The sequence below is a fragment of the Ursus arctos genome, unplaced genomic scaffold, assembly GCF_023065955.2.
Source record: "Ursus arctos isolate Adak ecotype North America unplaced genomic scaffold, UrsArc2.0 scaffold_5, whole genome shotgun sequence".
NCBI classification, from domain to species: domain Eukaryota; kingdom Metazoa; phylum Chordata; class Mammalia; order Carnivora; family Ursidae; genus Ursus; species Ursus arctos.
The window spans coordinates 30,416,612-30,437,596 of record NW_026623067.1 but is presented as its reverse complement, the minus strand read 5'-3'; the positions used below and the strand labels follow the sequence as shown (position 1 = coordinate 30,437,596).

Below are 20,985 nucleotides of genomic sequence, written 5' to 3'. Positions count from 1 at the left end.
GAACTCTCTAGACCCCTCTTCTCTCTTCCTACATGAGTTGTTCTTTCCTGAGAATTCTTTGTACTCTTTGTATACTTCTGTTAGGGCTCAAAACAACAGTATTATTGCTTTTGTTACTCTTGGCTCTAAAGCCATTGAGAATAAGCCCTACCTTTTATGTTCCTATCCCATGTTTGAGACATAATATAATTTCAAATGCTTGTTGAATGAGTTTTATATTCTGTTTAGAGAAAATAAACTATTTTACCATAATTACTATTTTCTTAAATTGTAGTTTAAATACACAATATATGTCCTTGGTTAGTAGATTTATCAGGTTGATGTGTAAAAGATAGAAGGAAATAGAGAATAGACTGTCTCTAATTTGCAAACGGGTTGTATTCTAAGATGTCATTTGTTGATTGATATTTGAAACCTGAAATACTTTTCCCATAATAAAATGTAAATGGTTAGGTTTTGAACAGCCTACAGAATTCAATTTAATGTATAAGTAACCATTTTAATTCTATCTTGGAATATAGTAATTTTGCAGCATGATGAAAATTAATTCAGGACTTTATTTTAGTATGAAAGATTCAACATAAACATTTACTTCTCCCTTTCCTGAGACAAAAGGAAAAAATAACTGAGAGCTAGATGCCTAGAGTAAGGACAAACGAAGAAACAAACTGATTCAGGCTATAGTTTCAGGAATTAGAGGCATCACATATTCCTGAAGAAATGTGTACAGATAGTGTTGAAAATAGGATTTTTGTCTTTAAAAGTAGTGGTTAGGGGCGCCTGGGTAGCACAGTTGTTAAGCGTCTGCCTTCGGCTCAGGGCGTGATCCCGGCGATCAGGGATCGAGCCCCACATCAGGCTCCTCCGCTGGGAGCCTTCTTCTTCCTCTCCCACTCCCCCTGCTTGTGTTCCCTCTCGGTGAGGGAAAGGAAGGAAGGAAGGAAAGAGGAGAAAGAGTAAATGAGAATAGAAAGAAAGAATAGAAAAAAGAGAAAGGAACTAACAGTGTCTCTCTGTCAAATAAATAAATAAAATCTTAAAAAAAAAAAAAAAGTAGTGGTTAAATGCTTCGATCCCTTTCGCAATACTGTGGTCAGGCAGCTACTCTTTTTCCTACTTTGACAGTGCAGATACATTGAAGCAGAGGATCTGGACTCAGGGATGCTATATTGAAAAATAGTAGGGGTGCAAGGAGGCGAGAAGGAAATTAAATAAAGTTTGTATACTTATTGGTATAACTTTCAGGCCCCTTATCCCACTTTACCCCACTCAGGAAGATACTCCCCAACTAGGTGACTGGAGGATTCTGCTTTTGGAATCTTTTCTGCCCAGAAGGAGACCTATATTATGGCAATAATGACTGGTCCCTATCTTAAATACCCTTCTGTGAAGCCCACTACTTCCTAAACGCCACTCATGAATCTAGAGATTCCAATTAATGTTTTAGTGCCTCATTCTTGAACATTCAATAATTACAAGGCATTTAACGAAAGCATTTAAAATAAATGATACCGAATGAAAAGAAGCTTGAAGGACACAGATAGTCCAAAGAAAAGAAAAATTTTAAAAGCCATGTTTTCATTATCCTCAGGATAATGAAATAATAATAATCATGAAGATAATGCAAATATGTATGCATGATGAAAGGATAGGCTACTATGAAAAGGAGCATTTAGAGAACAAAAAGTATTTTTAAAAAATAAAAATACAAAGTCAGAAATAAAATATTCTGTGAAGGATTGGATGATGAATTTAAGGAAATATTCCAAAAGTTGAACAAACATTAGAGGATAAAAGATAAAAATAGTGGCAGTGGTGACACAATTCTGTGAGTATACTAAAAATCACTAAATTGTATACTTTAAAAGGTGGAGATTTATGGAGTATGAATTGTATTGCAATAAAGGTGCTATTTTAAAAAGAAAAATAATGAGAAGATGAGTTCAGACATTCTAAAATCTGAAAAATAGTACTTACAGACATTATAGAGTAAACAGAAAGGAAATTATTAAACACCTAAAGCTAGAAATTTTCCTAGAATTAAAAATGGTCATGAGTGTATATAACGAAAGAGCCCACCAACTGCCCATCATAACAAATGATAAAAGACCCATACCAAGGCACAACACGATATAACTTAAAGATCCTCAGGATAAAGAGAGAAATCCTTCAGTCTTCCAGGAAAACAATTGTTGATTGCAAATAAGCAATGAAGAATATGAAAATGGCATTGAGTTTCTCAAGAGCAACTCCAGAAGCTAGAACATGGTGGGGAAATGCATTTAAAATTCTGAAGCGTACTAATTTCACAGAGATAGAATGGATCCCCAGCCAAAATTTGGTTCAGATTTCAAGACTGATGATGCCATCCATATAACCAAGAGGATAGGGAAAGGTTTGTCACTCATATGAGACTTTCTAGAGAGAAGTGCATCTTCCAAATAGGACTGAAAATGGCTTGAGAGAACAGAGAGAAGAAATGGTGGGACGGGTGTTAAGTGGGGCCAGGATGGGGTTTTCCAGACATGGTTTTAACTTGTAGCCATTGCCAAAAGATGGAACATCAGGACTTTCTTATCAGCTTGCCCAGATGTGGGGCAAAAGGGGAAGAGACAGCAGTGAGGTTTAAATTTGTCAAACATCAGAAAATGGAGTCAGTCATTTTAATACACTAGTCTAGAATTCTGTACCCAGCCAAACAATCCTCAAGAGTGAAGATAGCATAAACAAATTTTTAGACAGTTCTTCCATCCATCTTTTCTCATGAGATAAAGGAGATACTCCAACAAAACTAGAGAATAAATCAATAAAGAAGAAATCAAGGTATCCAGGAATTGGAGGCTCTAATACAGACAATATGCAAAAGAATTTCTTAGGATAATGGTAAAAGGGGAATTCTTAGAAGATACCTGTGCAGTGTGTCTAGAGGACAAGAAGTCTGAATTTGAGCAAGTGTATTGAGATCTCCAATAGCAATACTTCTTAAAAAAAAAAAAAAAAAGGAAAGAGGAGAAAGAGTAAATGAGAATAGAAAGAAAGAAAAGAAAAAAGAGAAAGGAACTAATAGATAACCTGGAATTTTTAAAGTATTGAGAAGAGATTTATACTTTTGCAAGTATTTAGGATAGAATAGTGATAGGTACTTAGAAAACTAATTTTAAAATTGAGTACTCAATAACTGAAAAAAAAACAAACAACAACATGTAGCAATAGGGTCTGACTATAGCTCATAGTACATGGCTTGGGTATAAATATATTTGAGCAGTCATAATAATAGAATTGTTGAATACATTTTAATTTAGAAATATGAAGGGGTTGTTAGAAGGATCAGCTACTAAAGTTGAAAGTAGTTGTCCCTGGAGATTAGGGAATTGTGGGTTGGTATGAGACAAGAGATTGCTGTTTTTGTTACAAGCCTTATAGAACAATTTGACTTTTAAAAAGTATATATATATTGTATAATTTGATATAAATATAACTTTAAATGCATTTACATTTCTAACTTGTGACTCCAGAAACATCCTTCCACTGCTATAATCATGAGTATTAGTTATTCTTTTCTCTACCCAACTACCCAGATGGTGAGTATGGGGTTTTTCTAATTTCTGAGCGTGGTTTGAGTTCTGGGGTTTGGTGGAAGGGGTGGCTATACTGTGTGTGGTGTTCATGGAATTTTGAAAGCTGGAAGGCAGGAGAGATGTAACAACATGTGGGGGGAAGGATGAAGACAGAGTGAGAAGACTAAAAAGTAGTGAGGACAGGGACAAGACACTGTAGGGCACTTGGACGAGGAGAAGCAAAAGATTCTCAGAGGGATAACCCACCTCTGACATCTGATGTGGCGAAGAGGAGGTTAGATTGGGTCAATCAATTTAAGTGCTGAGTGGTGGTTGGAAGAGGGGGCCAGACAGGAAATAATTGTCAACTTTAAGAATGGCGTTGGAGGGGAAGAGAAAGATGTGGTGAGGTCAAAGTAGGAAGGACAAAGAGTTAGCTGTCTCAGGTAGGTAATGGATGAGGAGAAATGGGCTGTAAGTCAGCGCCCTGGCAGGAAAAATAAGTTTATCGGAGTCATGTCCCCCTTTTATCACTTTCCCCCCACCTGCCAGTTTTTATTTAGTGTTAACATCTATTTTTTTCAGTTGAAAGTGTTTAATAGCGAAGACTACGTTTTCCCTTTTCTTACTAAACCTGTTTCGTAAGTTTTGGTACTAATTTCTATCCCTATCATTTATATGAAAGTTCTTCATTTTAGTTCACTCTCACAGGGATGACTTTAAGACCTCTTAGTCTGGGAGATTCTCTGTTCAAATATTTTGCCCCTTATTGAAAGGTTTGTTTTCTTATTATTGAGTTTTCAGAGTTATTTATATTCTGGTTTCCAATCCATTTGCAAATGTTTTCTCTTAATCTGTGGCTTGTCTTTTCATCTTAACAGTCTCTGTCAAAGAGAAGTTTTTACATTTGATGAAGTCTAATCATTGCTATTGTTATTGTTAATCTTAGTGTTATAAGAAATCTTTGCCTATCTCAGTGTCATGAAGATTTTCTCCTTTGTTTTTTTTTTCTAGACCCTTTGTATTTTAGGGTTTACAATTATGTCAATGACCCATTGAGAGTTAATTTTTTATATTATGGAAGGTATGAATGCAAGTTTTTTGTTTTATTTTGCTTTTGCATAAAGATACGCAGTTGCTTCAAGATTTGCTTAAAACAGTGTCCTTACTCTATTGAATTGCCTTTGCATCTTGGTAAAACATCAGTTGCTCATAGAACTATGAGTCATTTCTGGGCTTTCTGTTGAATTCCTTTGATTTATTTGTCTATGTTTAAGCTCATTGATTTTTAAATGGAATAACTAGAATTACTTTTTCTTCTCAGCTAGTTAGTTTACAACTATGGGTTACTTATATGTAAAACTTGCATTTGGGGGTCAAAAATCATACCTGAACCAAAGGAGGGGAAGAAATAAATTGTGAAACTTGGTAAAGCAATGGAAAAAGATTATAATGCTTTCTCTACATCAAAAACAGAATTATTTCCTAAGGTTGAAGTTAAAGTGGTGTACAGTAGTATGCCTTTTCAGTTGTTTGTATAAGTAATTTTACATTCTCTGTATACAACTGCATGTATGTTTCTACAAATGTGAATTCTTAGGATTTTGAGTCTGTTTACTATTGAAACATTTTACCCTTTTTGTTTCTTTGTTCTATAGGACTAAGTTTGCAGCATGGTATTTCTAGTTCTCTTCTGAGCTATTCATTCACAGACTCTTACACAGAATGCAAGAGTTTTGAAGAGAGTTTAAGTAATTTCCCATCTCCTGAACTCTTCAGAGGATCAGATTATTCAGGTGAGAAAATAATCTCAACCTTAAACTGACCCATATAGAAATTGTTCCTTTGTCCACAAATCCTCCAATGATTAATGTTCCTTTTGAGAAGGTGTGCTTGTCTTCCTCACCAAAACCTCCTTCCCTTGCCCACTACTGTATTGCATGCTTGATCACATAGGACTATGCATTAAATCTACCAGATAAGAAAAGGATGAAGATACTAGGGGAATGCCCCAGAAACAAGCCAGTTCGATCTAGAGTATCCCAGAGAAGCTCATAATCTGGCTGTACCAATGCTTGTAAAAAGGTATGTCTGAAATGTGAAAGATGTGGTGACTACTTTCTTACTCAAATGGAACCTGGAGCTTTATTCTTTGGGACGTTTTGAAACAGAGGAACTCTGGACTGGAGTATACTAGGCACTGTTAATAGCAAGGATCTATGATATTTTGAAATGTTGTTCCCAATTACTCATTCCCCTGTGGTAATATTATATATCCACACCCTTGCCATATCCTCGTAGTGAGTGGAGTGTACTTTCTCCCTCTTTGGCTCTGGAAAAGCAACGGAAATGTGACTTGCTTCGGGCAATAGGATATCAGTGAATGAAACATAAGCAGATCTTTGAAATATGCTTAATTGGCTGGGCTCGTCCTCTTATGCTTTTAACATTGTGAGAAGAATATATCCTAATTAGCTTCTGCTTCTCCTATGGGGACCCCAGAATGAGAGATATGGAACGGAACAGTCCCAGGCAACCTGCAGATGCAGAGAGCTGCCCCAGCTGATCAGCAGATCTGTAATGTGAATCAGACCTGCCTGAGCCAACCAGTAGACATGGGAATAAGAAATAAATGCTTTCATTTTGTGTCAATGAGATTTTGGGGTTATTTATTATATAGAAAAAGCCAGCTGTTTCAGAAACTACTGAATGAAGAAGAGGGGAAATTAAATGAAGTGTGCATTCTGAATTGTGGTACCTTCTCCCCTAATGCCTGTTCCCATCCCAACCCACATTCCCTTCCTCTGTTCAGCTTCCAGAATACTAGTACCCAGACTTGAACCTTTCAGGCAGGAGAATGGAAGATTCTTTCCTAACAAATCTGAGCAACCCTAAAGAAAATATCTAGTGATACTCACCTCAGTAGCCCTTTCATGAAACTGACAAGAACACCCTACAATGAAGCTAACTCTGTGACAAACCCCAACTAGGCCACAGAAATTCCTGTTAGCCTTTTAGAGCCTTCTCTTAAATATGAGTAGAGAGCCAGGATTACCAGACCTCTGAGGAAAGCTTCTAACATAAAACATAGAGATCAAAACAAAGGAAAATATGGAAGTGACATCAGCAAAATGTTGGAATAAAAAGCCCTGGTCCCTCCCTCCCCCATGGACACACTAATTCAGCAGTGATACATAGACTTATTCCTTTTGTGAGAAATCTGGAAACTAGTCAAGGGACTCTCACACCCCAGGCATGTATGAGATCAGCCACATCAAAGCCAGTAGGAAAATTCAAGATACTGTCTCACCATAATCCCTACCCATAGCACATTGCCACACAATTGGCAGGAAACCCCCAGGTCCCAGCTTCCCCCTGGGGAAGGAGGAAAAGAACTGAACGGTGTGTGAAATGTTGTGAATTTTCTGGGAGCTTACCAAAGGTTTGGCTACTGTCTTGACTGTTTCAGAGTGCTCCCTAAGGAAATGGCTTCTTTCTCATCTGTCTCAGAGTGCTGATGGGACCTCGTATATTCTAGATGACTGTTGGTCACTAACAAAAAATATGGTGTGTAAGGAAAGCTTAAGAGACTCATGGAACACAATCAAACAGAGCAATTTATACTCCATAGGAGTCCCAGAGGGAGAAGAGATGAGGGAGGGAGGGAGAGAGAGAGAAAGAAGGGGTGGATAAAGGAAAGAGAAGGAACAGGGGGAAAGTAGGGATGGATAAAGGGGAAAGATAAAGGGGGTGTGGGAGGGAAAGAGAGAAAGAGAGAGCATGCCAGAAAGTTTATTTATAGAAATAATGGCTGCAAAGTTCCCAAATCTGGGAAAGGAAATGCACATCAAGACCTAGGAGGCCCAGTGAATCTCAGATAAGGCAAACCAAAGAAATCCACACGGGGACTCATAATCAAATTGTCAAAAATCAAAGAGAAAGAATTTTGAAAGCAGCAATAGAAAATCAACTTGATATATACAAGGGAACCCCCATTAGACTCTCAATGGATTTCTCAGCAGAAACATTGCTGGCCGAAGGGAGTAGAATCATACAGTTGAAGTGATGAAAGAAAAGAAACTGTCAACCAAGAATACTATAACCAGCAACACTATCATTTAAAAAAGAACAACAGAATATTATTCAGCCATAAAAAGAATAAAATCTTGCCATTTGCAAAGACATGGATAGAGCTAGAGAGTATAATGCTAAGTAAAATAAGTCAGAGAAAGACAAATACCATATGATTTCACTCATGTGGAATTTAAGAAACAAAGAAGGGCAAAGGGGAAAAAAGAGATAAGCCAAGAAACAAACTTTTTTTTTTGAGATTTTATTTATTTGAGAGAGAGAGATAGAGAGAGATAGAATATGAGCAGTGGGGAGAAGGAGAAGCAGGCTCCCCGTTGAGCAGGGAGCCTGATGACAGCTTGATAGCAGGACCCTGTGATCATGACCTGAGCCGAAGGCAGATGCTTAACTGACTGAGCCATCCAGGTGCCCCAGGAAACAAACTCTTAACTATAGAGAACAGACTGATGGTTACCAGAGGGGAGGTGGGGATGGGATGGGTGAAATAGGTGATAGGGATGGAGGAGTATGCTTGTCCTGATGAGCACCATGTAATTAAAATAAAAGCTTGAAGAAAAAATAAATCAAGAGATAAGGAGTTTCCTGTACAGAAGGTGAAGGAGTTAACCACTAGACCCACCTTAGAAAAAAATGGTAAAGGGAGTTCTTCAAGTTGAAACAAAGGTCTAAAACAGCAACACAAAAGCATAAGTATAAAACTTGCCAGTAAGTTTATAGACAAGTACAAAGTACTTATGGTATTTAAATCACTTAATTCTAGTATAAAAGTTAAAAAACTAAAGTATTAAAATAACCAATAAAAATACGTTAATGGATACACAATATGAGAAGATGTAAATTATAACATCAGTAACACAAAGTGTGTATGAAGGGAGAAATAAAAATATAGAGTTTTTTGGGTTTCCTGGGTAGTTCAGTCAGTTAAAGTGTCTGCCTTCAGCTCAGGTCATGATCCCAGGATCCTGGGATCAAGCTCCGTGTCGGTCTTCCTGCTCAGCAGGGAGCCTGCTTCTCCTGCTCTCTCACTTTCTCCCTCTCAAATAAATAAACAAATAAAATCTTTAAAAATAAAAATACAGAGTTTTTGTATATTATTGAAGTTGCTAGAAGTTTAAAATAGATTGTTAAAACTATATTTCATATAAGCACCATGGTAACCACATAGAAAAGACCTATAGAAGATACTCAAAAGACTGGGGTACCTGGGTGGCACAGTTGGTTAAATCTGGCTCTCGGTTTTGGCTCAGGTCATGATCTCGGAGTCCTGAGATCAAGCCCCATATTGGGCTCTGCACTGAGCATGGAGTGTTTTCTCTGCCCCCTCCTCCCTGCTCTCTCTCTGAAATAAATACATACATCTTTATAGAAGAAAATACACAAAAGAAAAATAGAAAGGAATAAGAGCATATCAGTATCAAAAAATCAATGAAATAGAAAGGAAGATGGCAAGAGAGGAAAAGGGGCAACAGATAGAAAATAATTAACAACAACAACAAAAAAACCTAAATAAAAACTAAAAGAAAATAATTAACAAAATAGTAATAGTCTTTCCCTATCAGTATTACTTTAAATGTAAATAGTTTATGTTTCCCAGTCAAAAGACAAAGAGTGGCTGAATGGATTAAAAAAACAAGGTCCAGCTATATGCTGTCTACAAAAGACTCTTTACATTTCAGGACACATGTAGTCCTGAAGTGAAGCAATGGGAAAAGATTTTCTGTGAGAATGGTAACCAAAAGAGAGCAGGAGTGGCTCTACTTATATCAGATAAAACAGACTTTAAGTCAAAAACTATCACAAGAGACAAAGACATGATGTAATAATGATGAAAGGGTCAGTTAATCTGGAACATGTAATGATAATAAATAGGCACTCAGTATTATATCACTACCTGATATAATCAACACTGATAAACCTAAAGGCAGAAATAGGCATCCATACAGTAATGGAGACTTCATTACTCCCACTTTCAGTAGTGAAAAAATCCATACTTTTTGATTCCAAAATGTATTGCAAAGCTACAGCAATTGTAACAATACGGTACTGGCATAAAGATAGACATATAGATGAATAGAATGGAGAGCCCAGAAATGGTCACTTGATTTTAGATAAGATTGGCAAGAATAAACAATAGGGAAAGTATAGTCTCTTCAATAAATGATTGGGAAAACTGGACTTCCACATATGAAAGGATGAAATCAGGCCATTACGTCATACAGAAAAACCAACCCAAAATGCACTAAAGACTTAAACATAAGACAAGAAACTATAAAACTCCTGGAAGAAAACAGGGGGAAATCTTGATGGTATTGGTCTTGACAATAATTTCTTAGATATGACACCAAAAGCACAGTCAACAAAAGCTAAAATAGTCAAGTGGGATTATATAAAACTAAGAAGCTGCACAGCAAAAGAAACAACAGAACAAAAAGGCAACATAAAAAAAGGAGAAATGTTTGCAAACCACATATCTGACAAGAGATTGATATCCAAAATCTATAAGAAACTCCTGCAACTCAGTCGGAAAAAAAACAACAAATAACCCAATTACATAACGGGTGAAGGACTTGAATAGACATTTCCCCAAAGGAGACTTACAAATGGCCAACAGGGGACACCTGGGTGGCTCAGTCGTTCAAGTGTCTGCCTTTGGCTCAGCTCATGATCCCCGGGTCCTGGAATTGAGTCCTGCATTGGGCTCCTTGTTCAGCAGGGAGCCTCTCCCTACCTCTGCCTGCTTGCGCGCTCTCTCTCTGACAAATAAACAAATAAAATCTTTTTTTAAAAAAGACTAAACAAACAAACAAATGGCCAACGGGTATATGAAAAGATGCTCAACATCACTAATTTTCAGGGGTATGCAAATTAAAACCACAATGAGATATCACCTTACACCTGTTAGGATGACAATGGTAATAATAACAATAACAATAATAATAATAATGAAGCAAGTGTTGATAAGAATGTAGAGAAGTTGAAACCCTTGTATGATGTTGTTGGGATTGTAAATGGTGTAGCTGCTATGAAAAAGTGTGGATTTTCCTCAAAAAATTAAGAATAGAATTACCATATGATCCACTAACTCACTTCTGGTTATTTATCCAAAGTAATTGGCATCAGGTTCTTAAAGAGATGTTTGCACTCCCATATCTACTGCAGCATTAGTCACAACAGTCATATGTGGAACCAATGCATGTGTTCATTGACGAATGGACAAAGTAAATATATACATATGATAGAATAGTATTCAGCCTTAATGAAGGGAAATCCTGCCATATGCAACAACATGGACAAATTTTGAGGATGTTAGGCTAAGTGAAATAAGCCAGTAATAGAAGGATAAATACTACACCATTCCACTTGCATGAGATAGCTAAAATAGTCAAATTCATAGTAGAGAGTAGAACGTTGGTGGCCAGGGCCTAGGGTGAGATAGATACGGGAAGTTGCTATTCAACAGGTATTAAGTGTTAGTTTTATAAGATGAATAGGTTCTAGAGATCTATACAACACTGTGCTACGTAGTTAACAATACTCTATTGTAAACTTAAAAATTTGAGAAGGTAGATTCATGTTGAATGTTCCTACCACAATAAAATAAAAAATTAAAAAGTAAGAAAAGGAACCATGCAGAAATAGAAACACAAGGAGAAAAAAATATGGAAAAAATAGTCCCGTTGACATAAAATATATGTGTCCATTACATAAGAATAGGGTGCTATAAAAAGCAATATTCTGATAACAAACACAATAGCAGTGAAAAACTCAGTAGAAGGCTTAGAAGTTAGGGTTGAGGAGAAAAGAGTCAGGAGGAAAATAAAGAAAAATGTTGCAATTTAGAGGGAAAAAAATTAGAGGAAGAGTATATGAAATCCAATATCGAATAAAAGGAGTTTCAGACAAAGATAATGGAAGAAACAAAGGGAAGAAAATTATCAATGTTATAATTCAAGAACATTTCCTAAAGCCAAAGAGTATGATTTCTGTGTTGAAAGGGCCACAGTGTGCCTAGCACAATAGATGAAAAACACCGAGATAGAGCTTTATGTAACTTTAGAATGCTAGAGAATGGAATAAAAAATTTATAGAATTTGATTAAATAGATGAAAAATATAGAGAAAATTAAAACAGAAAAGCCTTATTGACTCCAGGGCGGAGAAACAGTTGTCATGGTATACCACAAGAGTAAATAGCAATTTTATAGCAGTTTATTATCATAAAGTCTACACCGAATCTTGATCTAACTACATAGGCAATATAATGATATCAGGACAATGGGAATTGTGGGAAAGGTGGGGACAGGGATGTAAGAGAGAATAACTTCATTCTTCCATAGTGGGAAGTCAATGGAAGGCTTAAAACCGACATCAAGTGATACTAGTATGTTATTTGGTGATATGATATTTAATGGGACCTAGGTATAATTTATACATAAAATATTAAGAGGAACCTCCTGTGTGTGCTGTCTGTCCCTTAGGTCAATAATCTTTATTGGGCAAAAATCTATGAAAGAAAGTAGGTTAGAGCACTGAAATAGGCCAAAGATTATTTATTATCCTGATGCCATCAAGGCTTGTCTTTTTTATCTGTCTTACTCAAAATCCTTATTTACCACAGCTTGGTATGGGGACCTAAGCTGGTATGGGGACCTAAGCTGGTATGGGGACCTAAGTTGGGGCTGGGGGAGGTAATGTACTACTTGTGTGCTGTTCAAAGTTGTGTGCCATTTCTTCCTGCTGTTTTAGACTGGGAATGTCCCAAGTTGGAAGAACACATGCAATGCAAAAATTCCACTCTTCTGGATACCAGTAAAGCAGTAGCAATAGAGAAGGTACCACAGTTTTCAAACCTCTCTGCAATTTTAGGTGAGTTTTCACGTTCTTTTTTCTCATGTCACAGGAGAAACCCCTCATCTATGTCGGAAAAACAAAGTAATTTTTTTAACCATTTTATAAGCTAAGTTCATTGATTAGGATTACCTTTGGCTGCAAATAATATCTGACTAGTAGTAGCTTAAGCATATATGGGTCTTTTTTATAACTTTTATTTTGAACTAATTTTAGACTTGCATAAAAGATGCAAAAATAGTACACAGAGTGCCTATATATCTCTCACCCAGCTTCCCCTAATGTAACATTAGTACAGTGATCAGAATCAGTAAATGAACAATGGCATAAAACTACTAATTAAATTACAGACTTTATTCACATTTCACCAGTTTTTCCACTAGTCTCTTTTCTTATGTTTCAGGATCCAACATTGCATCTAATTGTTATTTTTCCCTTAATCTACTATAGTCTGTAACAGTTTCTCAGTCTTTCTTTGTCTTTCATAGTCTTGATACTTTTGAAGATTACTGATCAGTTACTTTGTAGAACGTCCCTCAATTTGAATTTGTCTAATGTTTTCTCATGACGGGAATGAATTTAATCAATTTTTTAAAGAATGCTGCAGAAATGATGTTATGCCCTTTTCAGTACAACCTATGAAGTTCTTGATGTCAGTATATCTTATTACTGGTGATATTAAACTTTGTCATATGATTGATGTAGTGTCTGTGGTTTTCTGCATGGTTAAGTTACTAGCTTCACTTTATGTCATTAAATATATAGAAAAGATAGTTTGAGACACTGTAAATCCTGTTTCTCCTTAAACTTTCAGTCACTAATATTAGTAGTCATCAGAGGAATTTGTGATATTTATTACTCTGGTGTTTGTCTAATGGTGATTTTCTGTTTCACATTTTGCTGCTACATTTACTAATTGGAATTCTACTGTAAGAGAACTCTTTTCTGCCACTTATCTATTCAGTTGTTTATATCAGTATGAAGCCATGAATATTTATTTTATGTATTTAAATCCAATACTTTCATTATTTATTTACATATTTATGTAATTCTAGTATACACATAAAGAAGTTTCAGAATTGTTAACCCAGATCCCTTTGAGAAACACATTTACTAAATAGATTACAGCATTTATGTACAGTTCTGTTTGTTATTACTATTACTCTTGTTATTACTATTACCAATTAAAATACTGTTTTCCAAAGTTATATATATAGGTTAGTTCTTTTCTTCCCTCCCCTTACAGTACAGTTGGTATTCACTTGGAATATACGAAGATTGATTTGTTAGTGTTGGATTCAATTTTTCGTTCTCCATCCTGGTTTTTGTTTGTTTCTTTATTCAGGGAAAAGGGGCTATGTGAAGTTTTGTGAAACATTGTTATGGTTCTGAGAGTTCAGGCTATAAGAAATATGTATATTCTCAGAAAATATCACTTCCTCCTTCCTGCTACACTGATCCTGTTCCCCTCTTCTTTCTACACCTTTCCCATCCAACCCTTATAAGTAACTAGTCTCTTTAGTTTACGGTTTATCCTTCTTATATTTCTTTTGTATGTATTTTCTTATATCTTCTTCTTTCTTGCATGAAAGTTAACATACTTATAGAGACTCATTTTATTTTGTTTTTTTCCCACATAATAGTATGTACTAGAATCACTCCAGCTGGTTTTATAGAGATCTTCCTCATGTTTTTTTAAATAGCTACATAGTATTCCACTGTATGAATGCACTTTCATTTATTTAACTGCTCTCTTATGAATGGGGTATGTAGGGTTTTTTCCCAATACTTTGCCACTACAAATCAGGTGTTAATGAATAAACTTACGATATATATTTTTTCATATTATTGATGGAATATCTTCAAGGTAGATTCTCAGAATTAGGATGGCTGAGTTGAAAGGTAAGTGCATATATAGTTTTGCTGAGTATTGCCAAATTTTCCTCCAGAAAGATTAAACCAGTTTGCATTCCCACCAGCAAAGTCTTATAGTGCTTGTTTCCTCATATCCTCACCAACAAGATATATTGTCATGTTTTAAAATTTTTCTACTCTAATAGGTGAGAAATGGTATCTCAGTGTTATTTTAATTTGTGTTTTCCTAATTATATGTGAGCTTAAACATTTTCATATGTTTGAGAGCCATTTTTATTTTCTTTGTGTGTGAATATTTTTTCATGCCTTTTCCCCATTTTTTGTCTGGTTTTTCATCTTTAACCCTCCCTTTCTAGGTTCATTAGATATTAAGAATATTAGCCTTTTCCTAAAGGCTCCAATCAAAAGACATACGGTGACAGAATGGATTAAATAAACAACCTATCTATATGCTGCCTATAAGAGACTCATCTCAGATCTAAAGGCACATACAGACTGAAAATGAAGGGCTGGAAAAACATTTACCGTACACATGGAAGTGAAAAACAGGCCAGGGTAGCAACATTTTTATCAGACAAAATAGACTTTAAAACAAAGACTATAATAAGAGACAAAGAAAGGTATTACATAATGATAAAGGGATCAAGCCAGTAAGAGAATATAAAAGCTCTAAATATCTACACACCCAATATTGGAGCGCCTAAATACATAAAGCAAATATTAATGGACATAAAGAGAGAAACTGATGGTAATATAATAGTAGTATGGGACTTAAACACCCCATTCAAATCAATGGATAGATCATCCAGGGAGAAAATCAATAAGGAAACGGTGTCTTTGAATGACACATTACACCAGATGGATATAACAGGTATATACAAAATATTTCATCCAAACAACAGAATATACATTCTTTTCAAGTGTACATGGAACGTTCTTGGGAATAGCTTGCATGTTAGGCCAGAAAGAAAGTCTTAGTAAATTTAAGAAGGTTGAAATCATACCATGCATCTTTCCTGACTACAACACTATAAAACTTGAAATGAGTCACAAGAAAAAACTGGAAAAAAAACCAAAAACACATGGAGACTAAACAGTATAATACAAAACAACCAATGGATCAACAAGAAAGCAAAGGTGAAATCAAGAATCACATGGAGACACAAGAAAATAAAAACATAATTGTCCCAAACCTTTAAGACAAGCAGTTCTGAGATTGAAATATATAGTGATAGAGGTCTACCTCAAGAAACAAGAAAAAGTTCAAATAAATTATCTAACCTTAAACCTAAAATAATTAGAAAAAGAACAAACAATTCCCAAGGTGAGTAGAAAGAAAGAAAAAATAAAGTTCAGAGCAGAAATAAATATTATAGAGACTAAAACAAAAACAAAAAATAGTAGAACAGATCAATGAAAGCAGGAGCTGGTTCTTTGAAAAGAAACAAAATTGATGAGCCCTTAGCCAGATTCATCAAGAGAAAAAGAGGAATGACCCAAATAAATAAAACCAGAAATGAAAGAGAAGTAATGACTCCAGAAATACAAAAGATTATGAGAATAATATGAAAAATTATGCCCAAAAATTGGACATCCTAGAAGTAATAGGTGAATTCCTAGTAACATACAATCTTCCAAACTGAATCAGGAAGAAATAGAAAATCTTAACAGACGAATTACTAATAACAAAATTGAATCAGTACCTTAAAAAATACCAAAAAATTAAAGTCTAGGACCAGATGGATTCACAGGTGGCTACTACCCAGCACTTAAAAGAGTTAATACTTATTCTTCCCAAACTTTTCCAAAAAATAGGAGAGGAAGGAAGTCTTCCAAATTCATTCCACAAGGCCAATATTACCATGATACCAAACCAGACAAATACACACGAAGGAAGGAAGGAAGGAAGGAAGGAAGGAAGGAAGGAAGGAAGGAAGAAGGTAGGGAGGGAGGAAGGAAGAAGGTAGGGAGGGAGGAAGGAAGAAGGTAGGGAGGGAGGAAGGAAGGAAAGAAGGGAGGGAGGGTGGAAGGAGAAAGAAAGAGAAAGAAAGAAAGAAAGAAAGAAAGAAAGAAAGAAAGAAAGAAGGAAGAAAGAAAGAAAAATGAAATTTAGTTACAGGTCAAAATCCTGGATGAACAGAGTTGCAAAAATCCTCAGTAAAATACTAGCAAACTACATTCAACAACACATTAAAAGGATCATTCACTGCTACCAAATGGGATTTATTCTGGGGATGCAAGAATGGTCCATTATTTGCAAATCAATCAGCATGATACACCACATCAACAAAATGAAGGATAAAAATCATATGATTATCTCAGTACATGCAAGGAAAGCATTTAACAAAATTTAAAATTCCTTCATGTTAAGAAACTTTCTACAAAGCAGGTTTAGAGGGAACATACCTCAACATAATAAAGGCCATCTATGAAAAAAAAAAAAAACCCACAGTTGATATCATACTCAAATGGTGAAAAACTGAGAGCTTTTCCTCTAGATCAGGAACAAGATAAGGATGTCCTTTCTTTCTACTTTTCTGTTACTACAGCATAGTGCTAGACATCCTAGCCACAGCAATCAAGCAAGGAAAAGAACTAAGATGCATCCATCAGTGAGGAAGAAATTAAACTGTCATTATTTGCAGATGACATGATACTGTACATAGAAGACCAAAAAACTATTAGAAGTAATAAATAAGCTCAATAAAGTTTAAGGTTATGAAACTAATACCCAGAAATCAGCATATCTATACACTGATAATGAAGTAGCTGAAAGAGAAATTAAGAAAACAACTCCATTTATAATTGCACAAAAAAGAATAAAATGCCTAGGAATAAACTTAACCAAGGAGGTGTAAGACATGTACTCTGAAAATTATGAAACACTGATGAAAGAAATTGAAGACTGTTAACACTGATGAAAGAAATTAAAGAGGACACAAACAAATGGGAAGATATCCATGCTCACGAATTGGAAGAATTAATATTTTTTAAATGTCCGTACTTCCAAAGACAATCTAAAAATTTAATGCAATCCTTATTACACTATCAATAGCATTTTTCACAGAACTAGAACAAATAATCCTAAAATGTGTGTGGAACCACAAAAGACCCCAATAGCCAAAACAATATTGAAAAAGAACAAAGCTGGAGGTGTTGTACTTCCAGATTTCAAGATATGCTGCAAAACTATAATCAAAACAGTACGGTTCTGGCACAAAAAACAGACATGTAGATCAATGGAACAGAATAGAGAGCCCAGAAATAAACCCATGCTTACATGGGCAATTAATCTGTAACAGAGGAGGCAAGAATACACACTGGGGAAAAGACTGCCTCTTCAATAAATGATGCTGGGAAAACTGGACAGCTACATGCAAAAGAATGAAACTGGACAACTTTCTTGCATCATACACAAAATAAACTCAAAATGGATTAAAGACCTAAATGTGAGAGCTGAAACCATAAAAATCCTAGGAGAGAATACAGGCAGTACTTTCTTTTACATCAGCCGTCGCAACATTTTTCTAGATATGTCTCCTGAGGCATGGGAAACAGAAGCAAAAATAAATTATTGGGACTACATTATAAAGCTTTTGTACAGTGAAGGGAACCATCAATAAAACAAAAAGGCAGCCTAATGAATGGGAGAAGCTATTTGCAAATGATATATCCAATAAGGGGTTAATATCCAAAATATATAAAGAACTTCTCCAACTCAGCACCAAAAAAACTGAACAATCTGATTTAAAAAATGGGCAGAGTACCTGAATAGATATGTTTCCAAAGAAGACATACGGATAGCCAACAGACAAATGAAAAGATGCTCCACATCACTAATCATCAGGGAAATGCAAATCAAAACCACATACCTGTCAGAATGGATAAAATAAAAAGACAAGAAAAAACAATTGTTGGCGAGGATGTGGGAAAAAAGGAACACTCGTATATGAATCAAAACCACAATGAGATACCACCTCATACCAGTCAGAATGACTAAAATTAATAACTCGGGAAACAACAGATGTTGGTGAGGATGCGGAGAAAGGGGAATCCTCTTACACTATTGGTGGGAATGCAAAATGGTGTAGCCATCTGGAAAACTTATGGAGGTTCCTCAAAAAGTCAAAAGTGGAGCTACCTTATGACCCAGCAATTGCACTACTAGGTTTTACAAACAGTGATTCAAAGGGGCACATGCATCCCAATGTTTATAGCAGCGGTATCCACAAAGCTAAACTATGGAAAGAACCCAGATATCTATTGACAAATGAATGGATAAGGAAATGTGGTATATATACACAATGGAATATTACTCAGCCATCAAAAAGAATGAACTCTTGCTATTTACAATGACGTGGATGAAACTAGAGGGTATTATGCTAAACAAAATAAGTCAGTCTGAGAAAGATAAAAACCATATGATTTCACTTTTATGTGGAATTTAAGAAGCAAAACTGATGAACATAGGGGAAGGGAAGGAAAAAGAAAATAAGAGGAAAACAGAGGGGGAGGCAAATCATATGAGAATTTTAACTAAAGGAAAGAAACTGAGGATTGCGGGAACATAGGTGGGTGGGAAGATAAGGTAATTGGGTGATGGGCATTAAGGAGGGCACTTGAAGTAATGAGCACTGGGTGTTGTATGCAACTGATGAATCACTAAATTCTATCTCTGAAACTAAGAATACAGTATATATTAATCAAATTGAATTTAAATACAAAATTTTTTTGAAAGATTTTATCAGAGAGCATGTGAGCACAAGCATGGGGGAAGGGCAGAGGGAGAAGCAGGCTCTCCACTGAGCAGGGAGCCCAACATGGGACTCGGTCCCAGGGCCTTGGGATCATGACTAAAGCTGAAGTCAGGTGCTTAACCAACTGAGCCATCCAGATGCCCCTGGTGGGCACAAAATTACAAGTTTAAAAAAAAAAAACACAAAATTTTTTTTAAAAAGGAACTCTTACCCATGTTTGGTGGGAATGTAAATTGGTACAGCCACTGTAGAAAGCAGTGTGGATGTTCCTCAGAAAATCAAAAATAGAAATACCATATGATCCAGTAATTCCATCAGTGGGTATTTACCCAAAGAAAACGAAAACACTAATTGGAAAGGATACATGCTCCCCTATGTATTGTAGCATTATTCGCAAGAGCCAAGATATGGAAGCAATCTAAGTGTACATCGATGGATGAACGAATAAGGAAGATATGGTATGTACACACACACACACACACACACACACACACACACAGGAATATTATGCAGCCATAAAAAAGGTTGAGATCTTGCCTTTTGCAACAACATGAATGGACCTAGCAGGTATTATGCTAAGCGAAATAAGTGAGACTGAGAAAGACAAATACCATATGATTTCACATGTGTGGAATCTAAAAAACAAAGCAAATTAAAAAACAAAAAACGGGCACCGGGCTGGCTCAGTTGGAAGAGCATGTGACTCTTGATCTCAGAGTTGGTGAGTTCGAGCACCATGTTGGGTGTAGAGATTACTTATATAAATAAAACTTAAAAGAATTTTAAAAACAAACAAAAAAAACAGAATCAGATCTGCAAATAGAGAGAAAAAACTAATGGTTCCCAGGGGGAAAGGGATTGGGGGCATAGGCAATATGGGTGAAGAGGAGTAGGAAACACAGGCTTTCGTTGTGGAATGAATAAGGCAAGGGAATAAAAGTCACAGCATAGGGAATATAGTCATTGGTATTGTAATAGCATCCTGTGGTGACAAATGGTAGCTACACTTGTGGTGAGCATAATATAATGTATAGAGAAGTTAAATCACTATGTTGTACACATAAATCTAGTGTAATGTGTATTACCTATACTCAAAAAAATTTTTTTAAAGAATATTAGCCTTTTATCTGTGGTATATATCATGACCATTTCTCCCAGGTTGTCAGTTGTCTTTTTGTGTATGTTATTTTTTGTCATGCAGAACATGTTTATTTATATTGGATTACTTCTCTTCCCAGGCCAGAGCTAATGTTGCAGCTCACCAATATCATTAAGATCCTATAGTCATTGTATCTTTCTACCACCAAATGTGTTGGCTTGTTTCCCCGTAGTTGTAGAATGGTTGCTAAGCCTGTAGGTATCACAGCAGTGTTCCAGGGAAAAGAATGAGAAAAGGCAGTACTAGCCATATACATCTCTTTATCAGAAGAGCAAAAGCTTTCTAATAAATTCTCCAGAAGACTTCTATTTAGATCTATTGGCCAGGACTGAGTCATATACCTATTGACTACTTGGGCGGCTTCTTTAATAAAGTTTATTTTAAAAAACACACCAAGTATTTCACTCTCCTAGTCTCTGTATTGATATAAAGCAAGGGAAAATGGAAAAAAATGGAGAGGGGGAATGGGAATGGATGTTGTCAGCTCACCTATCAGAGCCTGCCAAAAAGCAGGGATAAGTAATACCAAAGAATTAAGCATTGATTATGGGGTCCCTTAAGGGAGAGTTGATAGCAGTCTGGATGACAGTATTTCTAACAGTTCAAAAAAACCTTGTCTTCTGTGTTATGTTTAGTTTGGCAACTCCTTTGCTGATATAAACTGCCCAAAGAAGCAGCCTATCTCTTTAGTAAGTGTT

The 20,985-nt window shown here is 35.8% G+C and overlaps 1 protein-coding gene across 1 annotated transcript in view; it reads left to right on the top strand.

Annotated features, from left to right (window-relative positions):
- MEIKIN (meiotic kinetochore factor) overlaps positions 1 to 20,985 on the top strand; it is an 86,656-nt gene that overhangs the window by 7,298 nt on the left and 58,373 nt on the right. Inside the window, exons 5-6 of the mRNA XM_044387268.3 lie at positions 5,216 to 5,353; positions 12,395 to 12,514. Coding sequence (XP_044243203.1) covers positions 5,216 to 5,353; positions 12,395 to 12,514 — 258 coding nt within the window. The remainder of the gene's footprint in view (positions 1 to 5,215; positions 5,354 to 12,394; positions 12,515 to 20,985) is intronic.